This window comes from Gavia stellata, chromosome 1 (assembly GCF_030936135.1).
Source record: "Gavia stellata isolate bGavSte3 chromosome 1, bGavSte3.hap2, whole genome shotgun sequence".
NCBI lineage: Eukaryota > Metazoa > Chordata > Aves > Gaviiformes > Gaviidae > Gavia > Gavia stellata.
Window position 1 is genome coordinate 11,944,153 of NC_082594.1, and position 23,286 is coordinate 11,967,438.

The window sequence follows — 23,286 nt, forward strand, 5'->3', positions numbered from 1 at the left end:
TGTTATGAGAATATCCAAGAAGGGCTAGAAGGATGATCCAGGGAACTACAGGCCTGGAAGCCTGACCTCGGTGCTGGGGAAGATTATGGAGCAGATCATCTTGACTGCCATCACACGGCATGTATAGGACAACCAGGCGATCAGGCCCAGTCAGCATGGGTTTATAAAAGGCAGGTCCTGCCTGACTAACCTGATCTCCTTCTATGACCAGGTGACCTGCCTAGTGGATGGAGGAAAGCTGTGGATGTTGTTTACCTAGACTTTAGTAAAGCCTTTGAGACTATTTCCCACAGCATTTTTCTGGAGAAACGGACTGCTCATGGCTTGGACAGGTGCGCTCTTTGCTGGGTAAAAAACTGGCTGGATGGCCGAGCCCAAAGGGTTGTGGTGAATGGAGTTCAATCCAGTTGGTGACCGGTCACAAGTGGTGTCCCTCAGGGCTCGATACTGGGGCCAGTTCTGTTTAATATCTTTCTCAATGATCTGGATGAAGGCATCAAATGCTCCCTCAGCAAGTTTGCAGATGACACCAAGTTGGGCGGGAGTGTTGATCTGCTCGAGGGTGGGAAGGCTCTGCAGAGGGATCTGGGAAGGCTCTGCAGAGGGATCTGGGAAGGCTCTGCAGAGGGATCTGGGAAGGCTCTGCAGAGGGATCTGGGAAGGCTCTGCAGAGGGATCTGGGAAGGCTCTGCAGAGGGATCTGGGAAGGCTCTGCAGAGGGATCTGGGAAGGCTCTGCAGAGGGATCTGGGAAGGCTCTGCAGAGGGATCTGGGAAGGCTCTGCAGAGGGATCTGGGAAGGCTCTGCAGAGGGATCTGGGAAGGCTCTGCAGAGGGATCTGGGAAGGCTCTGCAGAGGGATCTGGGAAGGCTCTGCAGAGGGATCTGGGAAGGCTCTGCAGAGGGATCTGGGAAGGCTCTGCAGAGGGATCTGGGAAGGCTCTGCAGAGGGATCTGGGAAGGCTCTGCAGAGGGATCTGGGAAGGCTCTGCAGAGGGATCTGGGAAGGCTCTGCAGAGGGATCTGGGAAGGCTCTGCAGAGGGATCTGGGAAGGCTCTGCAGAGGGATCTGGGAAGGCTCTGCAGAGGGATCTGGGAAGGCTCTGCAGAGGGATCTGGGAAGGCTCTGCAGAGGGATCTGGGAAGGCTCTGCAGAGGGATCTGGGAAGGCTCTGCAGAGGGATCTGGGAAGGCTCTGCAGAGGGATCTGGGAAGGCTCTGCAGAGGGATCTGGGAAGGCTCTGCAGAGGGATCTGGGAAGGCTCTGCAGAGGGATCTGGGAAGGCTCTGCAGAGGGATCTGGGAAGGCTCTGCAGAGGGATCTGGGAAGGCTCTGCAGAGGGATCTGGGAAGGCTCTGCAGAGGGATCTGGGAAGGCTCTGCAGAGGGATCTGGGAAGGCTCTGCAGAGGGATCTGGGAAGGCTCTGCAGAGGGATCTGGGAAGGCTCTGCAGAGGGATCTGGGAAGGCTCTGCAGAGGGATCTGGGAAGGCTCTGCAGAGGGATCTGGGAAGGCTCTGCAGAGGGATCTGGGAAGGCTCTGCAGAGGGATCTGGGAAGGCTCTGCAGAGGGATCTGGGAAGGCTGGATCGATGGGCCCAGGCCAATTGGATGAGGTTCAACAAGGCCAAGTGCCGAGTCCTACACTTGGGTCACAACAACCCTGTACAATGCTATGAGTTTCCAGAAAAACATAAGCAGAAAGCTGTAAAAAAGAGATTTTTTTTTTTTTTTTTTGGCACATACATTATCTGGCATTAGATAGATGAGATTCAACAAGGCCAAGTGCCGGGTCCTGCACTTGGGTCACAACAACCCCATGCAACGCTACAGGCTTGGGGACGAGTGGCTGGAAAGCTGCCCTGCAGAAAAGGACCTGGGGGTGTTGACTGACAGCCGGCTGAAGATGAGCCAGCAGTGTGCCCAGGTGGTCAAGAAGGCCAACGCCATCCTGGCCTGTATCAGAAATGGTGTGGCCAGCCGGAGTAGGGAGGGGATCGTGCCCCTGTATTTGGCGCTGGTGAGGCCGCACCTCAAATCGTGTGTTCAGGTTTGGGCCCCTCCCTACAAGAAGGACATTGAGGTGCTGGAGCGTGTCCAGAGAAGGGCGACGAAGCTGGTGAGGGGTCTGGAGCACAAGTCTGATGAGGAGCGGCTGAGGGAGCTGGGGTTGTTCAGTCTGGAGAAGAGGAGGCTGAGGGGAGACCTCATCACTCTCTACAACTACCTGAAAGGGGGTTGCAGAGAGGTGGGTGTTGGTCACTTCTCCCAAGTGACTAGTGACAGGACAAGAGGAAATGGCCTCAAGTTGCGCCAGGGGAGGTTTAGGCTGGATATTAGGAAAAATTTCTTCACTGAAAGGGTTGTCAGACATTGGAATGGGCTGCCCAGGGGGGTGGTTGAGTCCCCATCCCCGGAGGTATTTAAAAGACGTGTGGATAAGGTGCTTCGGGACATGGTTTAGTGGTGGACTTGGCAGTGTTAGGTTTACGGTTGGACTTGATGATCTTAAAGGTCTTTTCCAACCTGAACGATTCTATGATGATTCTATTTCAGTAGAAATCATGCAAGTGACCAGCCTGCTTTATTGTGTGGTGTGGTTTTCAGTAGGTTTTTGGGTTTTTTATCTTCCCAGGAGTGGAATGGTGTTTGCTGTTTACTTTGGGGATGTGCCTCTCTGGCCCGCAGTGTAGAATGTGAATATGATACTGTTGCAGAGTTTGCTACATAATGTAATAGTTCAAATGCAGTACATGTTGTGACTGACAAAGACAATGCCAATGTTGTTGAGTACGATTGGAACAGATGTGAACAGTAGTAGCTCATACGGCTAGATACCATGACAGATTTGTAAGGTTATGGCACTACCTGTTTTTTTTATAGCTGGTTTATCTATATTAGTTATGCACAATTCCTGTTTTTCATGTTGTTCTCATAGAGGTTGATTATTGATCATTTCCAAAGATGAAGAGGAAAGTTGCAAAAGTTGGGAAATTGAGGCTTAGTCCTAATGAAGAAACCATGCTTCTGAAAGAAGAATATGAAAGAAGAAGAAAACTGAGGCTACAGCAAGTATGCCTGTATTTTCGCACATTGTGTATTTCATTTAATGATGTAATAAATAATTTAGGAAAATTAACTGAAAAGTTTATTTCATGTAAACTAAATTTCAGGGTCATAATATTGTATATAGGTTTCTATTGAATTTGTGAATTATCTTCCTTTTCTCACTAAGTGCATATTTTGCTTGTGATACCTTCTCTGTTTGTTAGATTCACTTTGGCATCTGTTCCAGTATCTCTCCTGTGCCAGCTTCCCAATATCTACCATTTTTATTTGGCTGTGAACATGCAGTTGTCTCTCTTCTGCTGATGTGTCACTTGTATAGGGATTCAAAACCTCTTACAGTGTGCCAGGTGTTTTCACAGTGATCATACAGAAGAAATAAGACAACTACTGCTAATACAGAACTTCACAGCTTTCCAGTAGACAAACTGAATTGCTACAATGTCATAGCTCTAAATGCTTTAAGTACTGCTCCTTTTAGAATGTCTGAACAAAGTACCTTTATGTTCTTCAGAACATGTCTGTTGATCATCTTTCTTTCGTTTCTGTTCTGCTGTCCAGTTGTTAGACCACAGGGCTATTTCTCCATTTCTCTTCTTACTCTTTTCTTAGCGTTCCTCTGCTTTGTCCTACACAAGCTGTTCAGGTCTTTCACATCTTCAAAAAATACACATTTTTCTCTTTAGCCAAGAGAATTTTACTGACAAAGTGGAAAACAAAAACTTTGTAAACAGATTTTAATTTATCAGTATAGTTGCTGATTTTCTGTAAACCATGTTGCATTGTAATAGGAGTCTTTAATAAATTATTGTGTTGTATTTTTGGAGGGAAGGATATTCAAAACAGTTTTTGCATTTTGTTTATCAGTTGTATGTTGCTCTTTGGACTTCAGCTGAAACATTTAACTAAGATTAAATTTATTATTTAAATACTTAAGTTGCTGTTACCTTTTTCCAAAATTAAAGTATTTTCTGGACAGATTTTTAACGGAATAGTAGATGAGATGGAAATCTGAAAGGAGGGTAGAGTATGTGGTGGAAAGACTTACTGCAAAAATATTGTGCTTTTTTAAGTTGCTGACAAAACAGAAATGCTATCTCTGCAGGTTAGAGAGCAACAGAAGTATATCGCCTTGCAGATAAGACAGAAAGTAAAGCAGAGGAGAGAAGAACAACTACATCAGTTAGAGGAGGCACTGAGAGCTGAATGGCAGAAAGCACAGGATCAAAAGATGAAAGCCTTAGAAAAACTGTATTTATCAAGCTTGAGAGCGATTGGTGAGGGTCACCGACAAGCCAAGGAGAACGTAAGTAAAATAGCTTAATATTGCTGTCAGAGAAATTCTTTATGTTCTAGAAATACCAAGATTCCTGTTTCGTTTTTATATATTCTTCATCTCGCAGTCCTAATACCTAAAATGACATTTTTTTAAGAATGGAAGCTTCTTAGGAATGTTTATGTACTTTTTTGCAGATACCTTTCCACAAGACCAGGATTAAATGGTCTAGCAGGCCCATCTGCTAAGGCTTTTGCTGTGCAAACTTTTGAAATTATTTTGTTTATGTTAGATGGTACACATATATGATAGTATATGTTTGTATTTGACTAAATTGCACATGGTGAATCATTGTCTCAAGTATGTCAGTAATATAGTAACTTTTTTCTCTACCATGTAATAGTATCTTTTCTATGGTTAGGAAAATACACAACTTTTTTTTTTCTTCAGTGCTCATGTGACATGGAAAGTCTTGGTCAGGGCTTCAGAGGCCTTTGTCTAGACTGCAAACTAGTGTCACCTCTTAATTCTGCACCTGTAAACTATTTTCACTTTCTTTAAAATCCGATAACTTTGAGAGATTATTGAGGTTGTTGGGTAGAAATTTTCCATAGGTTTGACTCTGAACCAGGTTTATGGAAATCAGCAGTGCCACACATCTCTTGCTTGAATTTTGCAGGATAGCTTGAATTAGTCAGGCTTTTTAACCCAAGTGAAATAGCATTATGCTTTTCCGTATCTCAGTGTCTCTAAATTAACTTCTTTGTAAAGTCCTTTCCGATGCTAGGATGGATGAGTTTGGGGAAAACTGTGGTACCAGTGCCATAGGAACAGAACTAATTATAAAAAAATGTTTCTGTTGATACACAATTGTTGTAATTTATGACTGAAAGGTAGTAACTTGATTTCTCTGTACAGTTTAGTCAGCATTTGCTGAAATGTGTAAGTATATTTCTATTACTCTCTTTGATAAAGAGATGTGGAGGGAAGCTAAGGTTTCCACATCAGTATTTGGTTACACTGACCAAGGGATGTGGCACATTTGCTGCCACATTGGTGGTAGAGAAGAAGAGAATAAAGAAGATGGCAGAGGAAGAAAAGGTTTTTTTAGAGTATTTTTACTCTACTATTAGAGTAGAAATTACTAGAAAGTAATTTTGAGCTTGTGATTCTTAACAGCAGTACTTAATTCGAAATATCAGACTGATAGTATGAGAAGTAAGTAAAATCCTGTATTAAGTGCTTGCAATATTTATTGTTAAGGAACCTGACTTAGAAGCTCTGGCAAAGCAAGCAGAGGAAAGGAAACAAAGAGCAGAGAAGAGACACAGGAAAGCCCTGAAAGAGCAGAAGTACCAAAAAGAAAAATTACTTCGTGAGCAAGCCCGGTATGCAATAGTTATCTAGTTTTATTAAGTGTAGAATGCATTTTAACATGTCACAAGGTGAAAGGCAACAATCTTGATCTTTCTTGCTTGGAGCTTTTTTAATCTTGAAATTTTATGGGTTAGAGAATTAACACTTGTGGACAAAGTTTGTGGATTTTGGTAAGAATTGTAGTTTTAAAACCAAGACAAAAATGACAAGTATACGAGCTGGCCTTATAGACTCTTAGTGAGTGGGGAACCTTTCATCTCTATTGCTATTTGCAGTTTAGATTGTTGGCTGGCAGCTATTCAGTGACATATGAAATGTTCTCAGGCCAGTTCCTGATGGAGAGTTACCCACTTGAAAAAAGGACCTATCGCATTTGCCAAGGTCTTCCTTCTTTTAGTGTTTTGGGTTTTTTTCAGGCGGATTGGACCAAAATTGAGCTGGCATGAAAAATGGGCTGTGTACTCTTGGGGGTAGTTGCGCTTGAGCAGAGCTGAGACCTATTGAGTAAATACTTATTTTTGTCCCCATTTGAGCAATTAAAATATGTCGAAGTGATGCAGTGCTTTCTGAAAACTTAAGTGAAAAGCAGGGATTTTGCTTTGTTCTTTAGAAACTTGTGTGTATTAACATTTTTGTGTTACTTTGAGAAATTAAATTTCCAGCGCTGCCTTTCAGCATAAGTTTTGTTGACTTTTCAGTGTGCTTGCTCATCCCTATCTACCAAGCATTCAATTCAGATACATTCGAATCTGTTTATGTTTAGGTTTGCCTTTTATTTTGGACAGTGCTGTCATTGTTGCTTGAATAATTTTCCTTCTCTCTTCTCTCTTGTGGTTTGGGGTTTTTTTTGCTGTGGTGTGGGTTTTTTGTTTGTTTGTTTTGGTTTTTTTTTTTTTTTTTCCCCCCCAAGACGTACAAATGCACGTAAACATGCTCTGGAAGTAGAAAGACAAAGAGCAGCCAAAGTTGCAAGCCTGCCACCTCCTCCGCCACGTCCTCTTGAGGTACGTATCCATGATGCAATAGTGATCACAATTTCAGGGTACTATATAATGTAATGATTTATTTATTGGTCTGACTCCTCACAACAGGATATCTGAAATTGCTGTTTACATACTGTAAGGAGAGTGGTTCAGCAAAAATCAAGAAAATTAATGAATTATGTATTAGCAGACTTCTTACTAGTAAGCTTTGTTACTTGTTTATTTCTGGTCTCTTGTTATATGTGGATTTTATTTCTTGCCATCTGAGATCTTATTTTTGTTGTTAATGTGTCTTTTAAACTTTATCGTGATCTCATTTTCATTTAATAGCCACAGTGGTATTAAACTCTACAATGATCTTTCTCAGCATGTATGCACCACCTCAGCCTTCTGTCGTAATGACGCAGTAGCAGCATTTTGTTTAGTTCTGTAGTAAAGATAGTTTTACTTTTTTAGCTGTGGGGTTTTGTTGGTTTTTTTTTCTTTCTCCAATTTCTTTGTTTCTTGTAGGGAATACTAAATGTAGGGTAAGCTGTTTAATTTTGGTAGGAAACTAGTACCTAAGGCTATTGGGGAGGAAAGTAGATAAAGCTCATATTTTTAATTCTATGCTGTACCCTTTTTTTAGGGGGCAACTTTGTACCTCTTTCATGCTTCTTCGATTTTGGAGAGATTCTGCATAGGTATAGAAGTTACTGTAGGACTGCAGATCTGAACTGCAGGAAGAACATTATATGCAATTTTACTTTGGAGTTAACTTTTAGTAAATTTAATTTAACAGAACTTCATTAATGCTGAGTTTAAGTTGCCTTATGTGTTGTTGTGCCCTTTCAGACTGTCAGGTTCAGGGATATTCAGACCATTGCCAAGAAAAGAAAGGATTAAGGTGTGCTAGTCCCTCTCAGAGCCAGTGAAGTTATAAGAGCTTTTCCCAGCTACATCCAGCATGTTATGTATAGGTTAGTGTGTTGGATGATAGGGGTTTAGTACTGATGTATCTGGAAAAACTGACTAAGGTTTGACCCTTACAGTTTTCAGAATGATTAGGAGGAGGAGTGCCTATATACTTTCATTTGTATCCCTTAGTATGTGCTTCTCTGTAGGGCTCCTTGCTGGCTGCCCAAGGGTTTTCTTAATGTGGAAGTTGGATATGAGTGAGGGTTAAAGCAAGTGTTTTAAGGGAGCGGTAAAGTTTGGGGTTATTTCTGGTGAAGTATATGCAATACTGGAATTTAGAACAGATGGAATAAGGTCCTGTATGGTACAGTTCAGGTAAATTCAAACACTCTTTCATGCTGAAGTTCTCTTCTACATTGTTCCGTGTGACATGTTCCCGGTGTATCTGCTGTAGAGCAGATGAAGTCTGTATCAATTAAAACTTTGACTCCTCATTTCCTGGTTTTCATTCTTGTGTTGCTATGTTTGGCATTGTTGGAAAAGCATGAGATGCTGCAGCATTGCTTTCTAGTAACTTTTGCAGTTTAGGATGTGTTTTATGTTGCTTTCTATTAAAAAAAAAAAAGTTTCTAATTGGTGAGTGAAAGTCAGCTGCAGTAAACATGCATATTTGTAGATGATATAACAGCTAAAAAGGCACAGTACTATATAACCTAAGTAATGCATCTCTCTTTCCATTTTACAAATGCAGAATTTCCTTCTTTAGTCTTTTTTTCACCAGGGCAAGCAAGAAGACTTTGTTTGGGTTTCCCCACTTTCTGGTACAAGTTGCATTTGTGATTGTGTTGGATGACAGGTCTGGGTCAGTGCCCTGTTTAACTATTGCAGAATCATAACTTCCTGTCCTGAAATTCTACAATTTAATGCATTTCCACCCATGAACAAATATCCTTTACTCACCTTTTCAGCAAACATGATTTTAGCTGTTTTTAGCAGAGTTTGCAAACATCTGGATTTTCTACAATACGTGGGTTTTCTTTCTTTTAAGAAGTTCATGCTCTGATAGTGTCAAATTGAATAAACAATTCTGCAGACGCGTTGGATTTTTGTTGAAGAAAGAGATTGCATTGCATTGTTTAAATATAGCACAGCGTGTCAATTTGATCCACGGAAGGACGAGCTGACTTTGAGCCTTTTTCCTAGTTTTCATATCTGTATGGATTTTAATCCATTTGTCATAGGCCTATGTTGCTGGGAGGGCACAGGGTGAAGAATAAAGTTATTTTCTTGGAAGAGTAACTGGGTGCCATGTACTGCATGGGGTACATGCTAAGTAATTGAAAGATCAGAGGTGATTAGAGCTGTGGCTTATTCCTAGTTCTGTATAGAGGGAGGAAACAAAAGATGTTAACTGTCAATTTCAGGGGGAAAAAATCTGGGGCTTTGTTTTGCAAATGCATTATTCAAAAGGCACTGAATTTGAATTGCTTAACTTTACTCTAGATCCTGTGATTTACAGCAAATTACAAGGTCATCTGCATAAGCATGCTTATTTTCTTGATTCAATTTACATAAAGAGCTTATTAAACATAACTATAATCATAATCTGATGCTCTGTTGCAATAACAACTGAATAAAAATTCATAAAATGGAGCTAGGGCAGTGTTGTTCATTGCAGGATTACTTAAAATATAAGAAACATTTTCAGAAGATACTCCTATTATTGTTACTTTACCCGGTTACAAAAGAAGTGTTTTTACTCTAAATATATTGTCATAATCAAGTTTAATTCTTAGAAGGAGAGCTTTTAGGAATTAAGGCCTTATTTAGTTAGACCAACTGTTAGGTTACTTAATTGAAGTTAAACTGTGAACACCATTTTATTGGCAAGTGTCAGCGAGTTCTTATGAACTTAATTTTTTTTTTGTATGATCTATAAGATTTTTATGTGATGGAAATACGACCTAAAAATATTCTTCTTGAATATTATAACATTTGTAGAGTTGGCTTTTCTTTTTTTTTTTTTTTTTCATTTCGTGATACATTGCTGCCCCAGTTTTGCCAGATTTTAGTGTGGAATTGTTTACTTCTTTAGGGGAAGAAAAAAAAGGAGGGGGGAGTTACAAACCTCTTGATGGACAGATTCTTAACTGCAGTGGTTCCACCATGAGGTGTAATAATGTTACAAGTATTATTTTTTTCAACCTAAATTGCTTTTGACATTAAGTGGAAAATTGCAGCCTCCAACATAATTCTCACATCTCTACAGTTTTTGAATAAAATTCTGGAGATTTGATTTATTAAATGTATTTATTAATCAATGATTTGTTAGTTTTACTTTTTTAAAAAAAATAATTCAGAAGACTGAGGTTTAATTATACATTCTGAAAGTAACACCGTATAGGTCAAGCAGTCTTGGTGATCTGGCTAATGAGGTTTAGGCGTAGCGCTTGTCTGTTTTCAGAGCTATAATCAGTATGTACAAGTGTTTTGGTTAATGTTGATCTGTTACAATTACTATGACTTATTGATTAAGAAAGCAATTTTTGAACAGCATTATGTACAAATGAAAGCGAAATTCTTGATTGCGTGCTTTTATTTGTATATATCTGGGGGTTTTTCCTTCCTACTACAATAACATGCATTTGCTTAAGAACCATGAAATAAGTTACTGAAGTTCTGCTGGTAAAGCTAAACCCAGTTGCATATCATACGACTTTAAATTAAAGACTTCACTTTCTACAATATTTATAAAATAGCAAGAGATAATCAATAGTGAGATTTTGTATGCCTCATCTTACATAGAGATAAGTTTAAGATATTCCTGAGACTTAATGCTGCTTTTTGTGTATGTGCATTTGTTTACGGTCATGTTAGTTTTAAACCCCTCGGGATATGAAACTTGCTGTTTTAGTTAATGTGGATAAGAATCCTTTTTCAGGAGGAAGTCAAGGGAAGAGGAAGCTGGGAAAAGATTAATTGAGGAGATGTTAGAAGTACAAAGGCAGGTCGTACAGAATACTGAGTTACCTAACATGGCTACCTCACTACTGAGAACATGAGGCTGAGCCAAAGAAGAGGGAGGGTCTGGTTGCTCAGCGTTCAAACTCTTTCAGACAGGAGTTGAAATGTGGTAGTGTACCCAAAACTTTTTTAAAAAAAAAAAGAATACTTTGTATTATATGAATAGACGCTTTCCAGTGAAGTTATGGAAAATGCTCTTTTCTCTGGTCAACGAATAATTGGACATAATGGTTCTGAGTTTAGTAAAGGAAGTCTGTACTTGAGAAGTGTTATTTTGCTGTTAGGTATAATTATATTGTGGATCTGTGGTTGCCCTGCTTTGAGGTGAGTGTGACAGCTGTTGTTAAGTGGGATTTGTGTTAGTACATTAAACTCAAGTGCTTTTAAATTAAGGTAATGCTTTTGAAACATGAAGGTAGAGCACTCTGATGAATGTCAGTTTGTGTGGAAGAGTTTGCCTTAGACTGTTAGATGCTGTCCAGTTGTTAAGCCCTCTAGATCTGCCTGTGCTGATGTGATTTATTAATTATTAAATATATGTAAAGTTTTAAACAATATTTTCAGGAGAGAATTTGGGGGGGTGGCTTTCTTTTAATATTAATTTAAGCATACAGATCACTTACGTTCTGTTTAGTTGCTTTGCTAGAGATACTGTTTTCTGATACAGCTGTACTTGTACTTTTTTTTCCTAGAATTTTGAAGTGAAAAAGACTCCTGCAATGAAGCCCTACAGTGCTGGCAACTTTTCTGTTACACGTTATCATATTTCTGAACCCTATGTGGACAGAGAAGTGGATGGAGAACAGGTGATTATCTCCAAGTGTTTGTGATACATGCTTCCATATATCTTTCTTTATATTGCATACAGTGTCTAGATCTCAGCAATTCAGTTTTCTAGAACTTGTTTAAAAATAAGAACTTGTATAAAGCAGCCATTACACAAATTACTAATCAGAATCTTAGATGGGGAAACTTGTAAGGCCTGTTATGTGCTCAGTCACTTGTGGGATCACACCTGACAGTCTTTCCCACATGAACAGACCTCTGTAAGGAGGTGAATTCACAAGACTGGCATAACATTAATAGTTGCAGTTGCCCTGCTTTTTTCTTTTCCCCTCTTTTTAGCTATGTACTCCCAGTCTTTACCTCATATTTGTGTTCATCCGTTCATGCAGTCAATGGTTTCAGCTTGCCAAAATGGCAGAAGTCTAATTTGGGAAAAAGAACGATGAGTAGATTTTCACCAGCTGGGAAAGTTTACACAAGTTTACAGTACGCTTGGACAAAGGGCAGAGTCAGATCAGAAGAAGGGGAGGACCTGGAAAAGTGAGAGATGGAGCAAGAGCTTAGCTTTTAGAGGTGATTTTTGAATTAAGATAATGCTATTGAAAAGTGAACCAAACAGTAGTTTGGTTTGTCGGTGTTGTAAGACCACAGTCTAAGTTCCTGTTCTGGATCAGCCTCTTTTAGACTAGAAAAGCTCTCTCAATTAATTTATTTTTGTGAATATTTTCTTCAGTGTATTCATGAAATATTCTGTCATGAAGATTTAGGTTTTTCTTAACATTTGAAGGACTAGGCCTAAACAATAAGAGGACATGCTGTAATTTGCTCAGCTTTGTAACAGAAAATTCCAAAATGTTAATCTTTGTAGCCTTGCTTATGTGCAATGATAGATTTTTTTTTTTACTTTATTTTTGAATTTTCATGTATTTTAGTAAGATTTTCTTATTTAAAAATTGGAGATTGTTTCTGGTTTCCCAAATGAGAATGAAAATGCATCTGGATTTATTCTCCCCCCACCCTCCTTGTTTAAAACAAAACCGTGAGGATAGAAGGAGTCAGTCTGTAATATCGACTGTATTATTCATTTTGCCTTGTGTTGCAGGAAAAATAACCACTCTGCTATAAAAAATCATACAAATTATTGTTCCTAGTACAGCTTGAAACTAGAACACTTTGACACCTACACTTAAGGAATATGTAAATATGCCTTTTTTTAAAGGCAAAAAACTAGTTTGGTCCTGCTTGCAACCAACAATTATAATCCTTCAAGGATGTTCATATGGCATTGTATGCCTTTCTTTAAGTGCTTTTGCTACAGAATTATTAATTTATTTATTGTTACATATGCTTTAAACTACCACAAAGAACTTCATGGGCTAAACTATTGATTGACTGCCAGCCAGATGCTCGGTTAGCTGCTGCTGAAGAAGGGAAGCGTTTGGAGGAACTACACAGAGAAGCAGAGAGGGAAAGAAGAGAGCAGCTTGAAAAGGCACATCTCAGAGGAAGTCATGCCTTGAAGAAGGTCCATTTGGCTCAGGTAGGCAATGTAGTTGTGCCTGGTTTTAATGTCAAAATGACCGGCATTAATTAAGTTGTAGGGAGCTGATTAGTAAAGGAATTACAGTTACAGGAGGAAAATTGATGGACTATGTGGAGTTTTCAGAATGCGTTTAAAAACCATCAAATTCTGTTTGCTTTTTTTGGCTATCTGGAAGGAGGAAGAATGAAAGCATACAGATTAAGGCAAACCTTTAGAAGAACATCCTTTAGTTTTTGTTATCTTAGTGTATGACCAGCTATTAACAAATTGATATTAATCAAGATAAACTTTTTTTTAATAGGTGATGAGTTCTACTTTTTCACATCAGCTTTAGTTGGAGTTGTTTAGTCTGTGCTTCAGGGGAAAAAATTAGCTTATTATTAAGAAGGCAACAGTTTATTATTTTTGGAAAACTTTTCAAAGTTTTTATTTAAAGGCTGAGGTTCTGTTAGTGTATAAGTCTGGAAATACTGAAATTGTTTCTTTTAAGAAGCAAAGCTGAACTATTGAGAAAGGTCTTTGTACATAGAGGTATGCTCTGAAATTTGTTTTATTGTTTGTTACCTTCACAAATATTTTTGGAGGCTAGAAATAGTAAATGCTTCCTGGTTTTTTTAGTTGAGATATGATTGGCCCTGAATGAGTAACCTAACGAAAATGGGGAACTGTGGAAATATTACTGATGCTCCTTAAATTAACAGGAACAAAACCCAACAAGACTTCAAATAAAACTTTTTTAAAATACCTTTCATATATAATTGTAGTGTGCCAAGAATATTTAGTTCACGTTTTAAAAAGTAGCAATGGCTGAAGTACATACTAACAAAAGTAACCAGCCAAAAGAAGTACTCATTTACCTTACAAAACAGAAGATTTAATTCTACAGGTGTACCGTCTGATCCTTTATTTAACATTAGATCTTCTAGGTGGTATTCATGACTCTTGTGTTCAAAGGTCAGATACAGCCTTCTCCCAAGGAAGCACCTTCTCCCTAAAATAAAATTATCTTTAAACATTAAGGATTAAACAAACTTCATGGTAACCAAATGGAAGTATTTTTTCAGTCCTGACATATGGCTGTCTGAATGTGAACAATAAATGTTTGTTTATCCCTCCTTTATACTTCAAGGACAGGGAAAGGCTACTGAAAGAACTTGAGCAAATGCAGAATATGGATCGGATGCGCAGAAGACAGATTGTGGCGCAGATGCCACCTCAACTTTTTATGCCTGCATACAAACGCATGGAAATAAAAGAAGAATGGCAGAGAGAGTTGGAGTTTGCATTTGAAGATATGTATAGTGAAGACATGAGTAAGTAATTTGTTGTAGGTTGCTGAATCTGGTAGCCCAGTGGAGGAGAGGCTGCTGCAGCTGCCTGTTCCCAGGTCTAGCTGGTAGCAAGGCTCTGTGTGTATTCACAGTAGGCGCACACATGAGCAAGCTTTCAGTACGTGTACACGCAGGCCAACACATAAAACACAGCATTCTCATTAAACACAAACAGCAGAAATGGCCTCATCTTGTTTGCTGTTCTGGCTGATCACAGAATCACTAAGGTTGGAAAAGACCTGCAAGATCATCAAGTCCAACCATAATCCATAAACCATGATCCGGTTGAAGGCCTATTAGGGGGATATATGTCTGTATGTACAGTATGGATCCCTCCAGCAGGTGGTCTTAGACACTCAGTCTACCCAATAGCTGTCCCCTGCATCCCACGTATCCACCCATCACACTGTGGATCCCCCAGTAACAGGTCTTAGACACCCAGTCTATCCAGTAATTCATCCTGGACCCTGTAACCCTTCCAGTTACCTCACATGTCCACATATGCACTGGTGTGCTCCAATATGTGCTATGGATCACTCAGTAAGTGGCTTTAGACACTCATTCTACCTAGCAGCTGGCCCTTGATCCTTAGTCTCTCCACTTGCTAGCTCCTGGGCATGTGAACCCCCAAGGCCTGCTCCTCTACTCCAGTTGTTGCTACGTAGACTCAGTTGGGTATGTGAACGTACGCATGGACATTGGTTGTTTTATGTGTCTCTGTTCTTTTAATTAGAAATTAAAGAAGACCTGATTTTGCAGTTTGAGCCACAACCTTTGCCAGCCCCTTCTGACAGATCTCAAGATAATGATCTTGATATCTCTTTGGAGCAAGAATCTGCTTGTGACACTCAACCAGAATCTACTTGTGATACCCAACAAGAATCGGGACAGATGATAGAAGAGGAGGTCCCCAATGAATCAGAAAGTAAAGCTTTTAAACTTAAACTTTTTTGGTTTATAGTGGAAGAGCTTTAGTTTAATATATCAATTCAATTAACTTCAGCATTAACTAAAATTCCTTAATGCCTGTGAAGTATTTCAGTATCAAGTGGTTTATGATGTTTATCATGGATGATAATACTCTAATTATTATGAATTTAAAAAGGAAAATATGACTTCTCTTTCTAATATACTTCAGTTCATTAGTATACTGAGAATAATTTTTAATTGTTAAGAACTACATTATTAGCAGCCATAATAATTTCTATATAACTAGTGTAAATTATGGGATGATGCTTGTATGTGAGCTTAAATATTTTTCATTTTATGTTTTGAAATATTTCAGAGTTAAACCTTGACTTTGCTGAAAGTCTACTTATTGTATGTCCTTTATGTTCAGGTTTGTGATTTGAGTTGCTCCATGTAGTGAGCAGGCTGCAACAGTTGCGTGTGTGTGTATTCTTCGCTTGTGGTGTGAACAGGACAACCTGATGTGAACAAGAAGTGTGTTAGTGAACTTTGCTGCCTGGCCAAACATTTCTACCATGTCCCTTTGCTGGCACAATCTGTTTTTTGGTTTGTGATGCATTGTGTTGCCAGTGCTAATAGAAAGGAGAGGGCAGGATAGAGAGCAGGCGGGGGGATAGTACTGCTTATTTCTGCAACAGTACAGTCTAGGAGTAGTCTCACTGTGAAACACTACAACTAGCTTAGCCCTCCTTTTGTAGCATGCAGAGACAAACTACTGCTTCTCTCTTGCAGGTAAGAGAAAATATTGTTAAGCTTTTAAAACTTGGTAATATACATGAGCTATTTGTCCAACTTTGTAAGCAATTAAAAAAAAGAAAGATTTTTTTTTTTGTTTTTATGATGTGAAGATACTCATGACGCAAAACTCTTAACAGTATTTATTTTTTTTATAGATCATGAAGAAGCAAAACCTCACCAACCTCAGTCAAAACTTGCCTTAAAGAAATTGCTGAACAAGATTAGAAGCCAAAAAGAGGAGTGGACATCAAAAAGTGAGAAAGAGATTCACAGTGAAATTGAGACTATTGAATCAGGCACAATTGCTAGTGAAGAGAGACCATTATGTGATTTAGAACTTAACTATGAGCAACAGAAAAATACAGTATGTGAAGCCAAAGGTACATAATACATACTTGCATCAAAATTTGTTGTGTAGAAGCAGAAAGTGTTGTAAGGGTGGACTGTAACAAAACTGTTTGAATTTTCAGTGGTGATGTTTTGTCATGTTGCCGGAAGGTACAATTCTCCTGTCTTTGCCTACAGTGCGTTGTGGATTTATTGAAACCACAAATATGAGAGGTTTTTTTGCTCTTATGTCCAACTTGCCCATTAAGGTCGCGTGGAGGAAAGATGTCCGAAATACCTTTGTATCTTTTAAATCTCACCCAAATTGTTGTCACACTTGGTGTTGCCATGCTTTGATAGGTGTTTGCCTTCAGGAATAGAATTCTCAGTGCAAAATTGGGCATTGAAGTTCTGTACCTGTTGAACTGGAAAAGCCAGATGCTTTAGAGATTAACAGCTAGAAATGCACAAGACAAGCATGAGCTGATGTGTCTGAAATCATGGGGGGTTTTTTTCTGCTTCTAGGCACCATTCTGAAAAGCCTTTTTACAAAACTGGAATTTATAGCAATTAGACATTGCATTTTGTTTGGTAGCCAAATCATTTTGGGGCACAAATCTGTCCTTTGTGCTCTTTTGGTTATGCTGGTGCTGAAATTGGTGGACTTGTATGCTAAGTGGGATTTCTGAATTCTATTGAAGTGATTAAGTTGTGGTGGGTTGGTTTTTTTGCTTTCATAGGGTGCTGTTTTTTTGTTTTTTTAAATGAGATTGAACTATATCGCTTAAGCATTGTACATAGGTACAACAGCATAATTCCTGGGGATTGGAGAGTGCAGAATGAGTGAAAACATACCTCTGGGGACAATGTGCTGCTATTTGAAGGTGATAGTATAGGATGAAGACTTGCTTTTTGTGCAATAGCCAAATGTTAGATCATTTGACCAGAGAGTGCCAGTTTTATACCCTCTTTGTTCTGCGAGGTTAATGTGTGGCTACCATGTAATCTGATAGAAGCAATCTTCAGTCCTGTTGGAGCTGAGCCGTTACTGTATATCCAAGAAAGACACATGATAAAGGGCCATTAAGGCTTAAATAATACAAAAAACTGATTTTCCAGCTTATGGAGACAGAGTAGTGGCATGGAGATGGTTATCCTTTCCAGAGCAGCTTGTGTGTTTTGTTTAGAGAGGTTGCGAAACTATGAAGCTGGATGTGAGAAGATCCAAGGCCCTTTCTGACTGCAATCACAGTTAAATAACGTGTATTTTTAGACTCTATGGAAATGTTGGAAAATACAGTTGCAGCTGAAAAATCGGTTCTGATGCATCCTCAAGAACAAGCAGTTAAAATTAGAATGGAAGAGGAGAGACGAAAGTGGGTAAGTGTGTGTGTACTTATTCCTTTCTCGGTTATGGTGTAAAAAAAGTGATATACGCAAGACTCTAAAATACTTCAGGTTATAGAGCAGCTACAGATCCTTTTAACATGCTTGTAACAAATAAACTTTTACTGTAACATTTTTCTGTGCTTAGTCTCTGTGTATTAACTTTTTAAAAATGACTGAGCACTAGCTGGAATTTAGAATAGAGTGGAAGAACCCAGTTTCTTAAAATCTAACAAGGCTATAGGCAGAGGATGCCACCCTATGATTAAATGAGAATCCCAATTGTAGATTAATACCTTTTGCTTTAGGGAGGATATAGTCAACAATACACAATTCTGTGAAAACTTTACTAACCCTGTGTAATAACACAGCAAGGTCTGTGGGATTGTGTTTAGAGTGACAGGAAAAGCTTACAAACGTTGAATATTTTGGTTCTGTTATTAAATTAACTAGGAAACGCAGAAAGTCTTTTGTGTCTATGGGAATGCTACATTTATTATGTTTAGAAAATAGTAACTTTATGTATTATTTCATTATAAGTATTGTATATATGTTTCATTATATTTTCATTTTTGTTGTATCATTAGAGACCTACCAGCTATTATATGGTGGTTTATCAATTAAAAAAAAGTAAGTTGAAATTCAGGTCTTAGCGCAGCCTTAAATTGTAGAGTTAAAGTTCAGAAATTCAGGAAACAGAAATTTGACAGAATAATACTGGTTTAAGGAAGAAAAAAAAAAAAGGCAGCAGATCCTCTGTGAAAGTGTGGTTACTTTCTTTAACATTCATTTTATCCCACTTTGCATCTGCCCAGGTGTATATATTGCTATGTCCACATTAACTGTTCTCAGGTCTAGCTTTTTCTCAGGTTGCTCTTCCTGACATCCCCATTCAGACTGTCTCATTAAAGGCTGTTACCCACTTCATCTTTGCCAGTGCTTTGAAATTTTTCTTCGCTTCCATTCTAAAAGTATATATGCTGTTGCTACGCATGTATCTAAGTGATTTGTAGCTGATAGGTACATGGAAAGAGAATAAACTACTTCAGAGATTTATGGAGTGCTCTTAAAGTGGTTATACATTAGCTATTTCAGAAGTTATGTAAGGCTTGAATTAACATCTAAATGTGGTGAACTCTTGATGAAAAGCTCTATAAAATGCAAAGTAGATTTCTGAATTCAATTTAAGAAAAGGACTTCTTTTGCAGTCTCTGGAAAATGATAATCTATCTTGAATGGCTAGATTCTGATTTTATCCATTCTATTGATTTGAGAGCACATGACAGGGCAATAGTTAAATGGATTCAGGGACTATTAGATATATCTAGCCAGTAAAACAAAATTATTCTTGTAAACTTTGGAACTATTTTTAAAGGCCTCTTACAATTCAGAAATGCCTGTCACAAGCAATGAAATTTCTACTGTAAGTTGAAACAAAGTTTTGTGTGTGGTGGTGTATGTCAGGGGTCTTTGACTTTGTCATTCAGTTCTGGAGATTCACCCTCATTTTTCTTCTCAATAGAATGAGCAAATAGAGAAACAGAAACAGGAACAGCTGGCCTTGCTTAAACAAATTGAAGAAGAGAGAGCACGTTTGGAGGCTGACTTTCTGAAGATCCAAATGCAAACCTGTTTGGAGGAGGCTAAGAAAAAAAAAGAGGAGGAAGAGCAAGGTCAGCTGATACAAAGCCACAGCATTCCTTCTGCAGATCAGCAGAACAAAGTGGAACATGAGGTGAAGAATTGTAGAAAATTGTGTGTAGTTTTTAATTATCTTTATTATAAAAATCAAGAGCACCATTTGCCAATATTAAATTATATCAGTCAAGACAATACATTTTTTATTTCTTACGTTATGAATCAGAAGTTCGTACATATAAAAGCTTCCTTTTGTCTAATGTATAAGCTTTTATTTCACATGATCTCACTGGACTTTGAATATTAGATTGTCTTTGCATAGTCCCAGGGACAGCATGTCTGTTTAAAATACCTGTTAGTAAAATCTGATTAGAGTCATATAATGATTATGCATGTGCACATATCCTTCTTCAAGAAGGAAAAAAAAATAGGGGGGAAAAAAAAAGGAAAAATCCCCACCTCTACATTTTTGTCTGTCTAAATCTCAAAGATTCTTAAAGGAGAAGAATTTATTGAGAATGTTGAAGGAAAGTAATCTTTAAAACCTTGAATCATTTGCACAACTTGTGCTCTTTTGAGAATCTGATGGCCTTGAAAATGCAGCTCTGTTGGATCATTGCTCCCTGAGTTTGCTACTGGGTACGGTTATCTCTGAGCTAAGCTGCTTGTAAGCACCATTGACTTTGACTTGACGGTGTATGCTCGACTTGCCAAGAGAGACTGTAGCTGTAGGCCATCTGTTCCAGAAGCTGCTTTAGCTTCATTGCCTCAGGCTGAAATCTCACAGACAGAGTGGCTTCTGTAAACTTAGGAGACAGAACATACAGCTTAAGGTTGTTGCTTTAATAGTTTTCTGTGAGTTATTTGTATATGTGCACTTAAAATTATTTTATTTTGATTAGACTGGAAATACTACTGTATCAGAAACCAGGAGTCCTATAAAAGACAGCCATTTACAGATGATTCGTGATTATCAACAACGCCTTCTACAGCAGAATAGGTAAATTCCTTTATGAAATGAAGTCTGAGTTGCCTGTTTCAAAACAATTTGAATTGCTTTGATTATTGAAATTGATGTTTAATTTGCACCGCTCTGAGAATATTAATGTTTTGTTCTGTTCAGGCTCCACAAACAGACCATTGAAGAAGCTAGAAAGCGTCTACAGGAGTATCAGAATAAATTGAAGCAAAGATACTTGTCTACTTCTGCAACACCTCCGAGCTCTGGGGAAACAAAATCAGTTAATTTAAAGCCTGTCTCAGAACCACTTCTACAGAGGCAAGGAGTGCAACCAACACAGTACCAGCCATCTGAACAAGTTCATGCACAAGAGTATGCACTGTCACTACCCATGTTTCCAGGAACATTGCATATGTTGGGAAGACCATTTTCACAGAAACATGAAGAGCAAATGCGTAACGCTTGTCCTGGCAGACGTGTGCAGTTTTTAGAAACATCAAAATTGAAGCATGGAGAGTTTTGCTTGTCATGTGGCTGTCCTTCACAGGAACAAGAGGGAATGTTGGAGACCTCCAATAATCATGTCAGAGAACCGTCTCACTTCCAGTTACCATCAGGGTTAGTCGTGAAAGATGTCACTACAGTAAGAACGCAACCGGAAGCACGCATACAGCATGTTAGATTTGTTTTGCCTGCAGAAGATTCCTCTGAGCCTTTAGAAACAGTGCATTTTAAAGAGTTGTCTCAGAAGATGTCTAACCATCAAACAGAGACAGAAGCTGGAGAAGAGCCTCTACTTAAGACACCCCTCATGCCAGCAACAAAGGGATCTCATGTAGTTCAGGCAGCCTCAGTTGACTCTTTGGCATATCAGCAGGGATCTGCAGAGACCACCATCAAAACAAGCTTTGAACAACTCCTCAATCTTTCTGAACCCGTGACTTTATCTCACGAAGAATCTAAAGCTCAAGGTGTTGAGGAATTCTTGATATCAAAAATGGGAGATGCATCTTTGTTAAATTATTCTGGTATACGGAATTTAAGGGACAGAGTGTTGGCTTCATCAGAAAGCATCCAAGCTCAGCAAAAGTATTTGAAAGAATTGCAAGAGCAGCTAGATGCACAAAGAGAAGCTCTTCTTTCTAGACAGAAAATACAAGAACAACTACTTTTACAGAAGCAAGATAAATTGAAGGAACAGATGCAGAGACAGCAAGAAGCTTTGAAACAATTTCTGAACAAGCAGGTAAGCTTTATAAAAGCTTTGCATGGTGAGTCATCTAGTAGGTGATCAAATTTAAGAGTGAATGCTACCAATTAGCAAAGTATCCCATGGAGTGTTGATAGTTTTAGGTGATTTACCATAATGAAAATTTTAATTAGGACTTGTGATTTGTAATCAGTAGTTTTTTTCTGTAAGCCCCAAGAGTGCTGTTTTGTTCAGTCTAACAGCAATAGTATGAACTTCTGTGCTTGGTCTCTGAACATAATGCCTATTGAAATAGTTTTCTTGTCTGAAATATCTGCAGGTATGGTTTTCTTCAGCTCTAGAAATACAGCTGTATGTGTAAAACAGCTCTTGTATTAAAAATACTTAAGCAGTACCTCAAAGGATATCATAAGCATTTTGAATAGATTATTTCTTAAAGTTTTGGGGTTTTTATGTGTACCTGTTAGGAAATCGGTTTGGCAGCTGCACTGACTTGTAATTTTGTTTGTTTCTGGGTAACAGAAGAAAAATCCAAGTTTATTTTTGAGTTTCTAAAGCAGCTCCTTTTGCCTTCTTTTTTTCTTAAAAAAAACCCAAACAAACAAACAAAAAAACCAAACAAAAAAACCCACCCAGAAGCCATCTTAGAAAAATGAGTCCCTGTCTCTTGCTTTTGCAGTCTCCAAGCAGCTAAAATTCCTGAATTCAGGAGCCGAAAAACTAAAAGCAGACTTTTCAGGAATGGTTCCTGTTAAAAATGCTGAGTATTCTGATCTAATCTAATAATGGTTTTGAAAATGTAAATAAATATATTTTAGCACATTAGGTTTGTAGAGCTAAATAAAATACCTATATGTCCAAAAGCTTTTGTAAGCTAAGCAAGTCTGTCTGGTATCTTGCATACTTGGAACTACTTCCTCAAAGTGCTCAATATTGTCCTGCATGGAATACACACACAAGAAAATGCTGGTTTGATAAATGAGTATAAATACAATCTTTTATACAGTTGCTTCTTCCCCGCCCCCAAGGTGAGACATATCTGCACAAATGAAGAAATGACAGAGGTACAAAAGCCTGACTGGATTAATAGGACTGACTTTTTCCAAGTGTCAGAAAACTACCAGCAAGAGAATTGTGACAGGAGTAAATTTCACAGAAGTGAAATGATTACACAGTGCATTGGTCCAGCTGAGCGAACTGGTAAGGCTGTATAGTATTTTTCATTATAATTTTTCTCATTTTGCAGCTGAGATGGAGTTACCTTCCATCTCCCCAAGTTATTTTTTTTATATTTTTATATATGTGTGTGTGTGTGTATATATATATAATTGTAACATGCAAAACTTTGTTTTACAGAACAGTCTGAGAAAGTTCTATGTAGAGAACAGAAATGGAGATCTTCCAAACCACCTGTGGCAAAAGTCAAGTTAGGGCTTGATTTGGAACAACATGAACTTAGTGTTATACCAGAGGTGGACACACCGAAGAGTTGCAACATTTCTTTTACAGGTAAAAAATAATAAAAAATATATATATGGATATAAAATACACGATAAATGCTGCTGTCCTGAGAAGTACAGATTGGAGAAAATCAATCTTTTTTGAAGAGTCTTTGAGATGATTGATCATGAAATAATAGCTGATACTGTTGCCTCTTTTTAAGGTATAATTTATACACTAGCTAAGTGAGTTATAGTTGAGAAAAGCTTATCCTGTCAGTGTCTGTCTTAGAAAAACATAATCGAAACAAAATTTCAGGAAGAAAAGAAAAGTCA

General features: G+C 38.3%; 1 protein-coding gene across 1 annotated transcript in view; it reads left to right on the forward strand.

Annotated features, from left to right (window-relative positions):
• Positions 1-2,963: 2,963 nt before the first annotated feature.
• Positions 2,964-23,286, forward strand: part of CEP295 (centrosomal protein 295) — a 40,809-nt gene continuing 20,486 nt past the window's right edge. The window contains exons 1-15 of the mRNA XM_059817100.1: positions 2,964-3,071; positions 4,171-4,371; positions 5,605-5,729; positions 6,629-6,722; positions 11,315-11,428; positions 12,808-12,948; positions 14,081-14,264; positions 15,016-15,207; positions 16,145-16,369; positions 17,590-17,696; positions 19,225-19,437; positions 20,243-20,340; positions 20,464-21,547; positions 22,540-22,711; positions 22,868-23,020. Of these exons, the coding sequence (XP_059673083.1) occupies positions 2,964-3,071; positions 4,171-4,371; positions 5,605-5,729; positions 6,629-6,722; positions 11,315-11,428; positions 12,808-12,948; positions 14,081-14,264; positions 15,016-15,207; positions 16,145-16,369; positions 17,590-17,696; positions 19,225-19,437; positions 20,243-20,340; positions 20,464-21,547; positions 22,540-22,711; positions 22,868-23,020 (3,211 nt within the window). The remainder of the gene's footprint in view (positions 3,072-4,170; positions 4,372-5,604; positions 5,730-6,628; positions 6,723-11,314; positions 11,429-12,807; positions 12,949-14,080; positions 14,265-15,015; positions 15,208-16,144; positions 16,370-17,589; positions 17,697-19,224; positions 19,438-20,242; positions 20,341-20,463; positions 21,548-22,539; positions 22,712-22,867; positions 23,021-23,286) is intronic.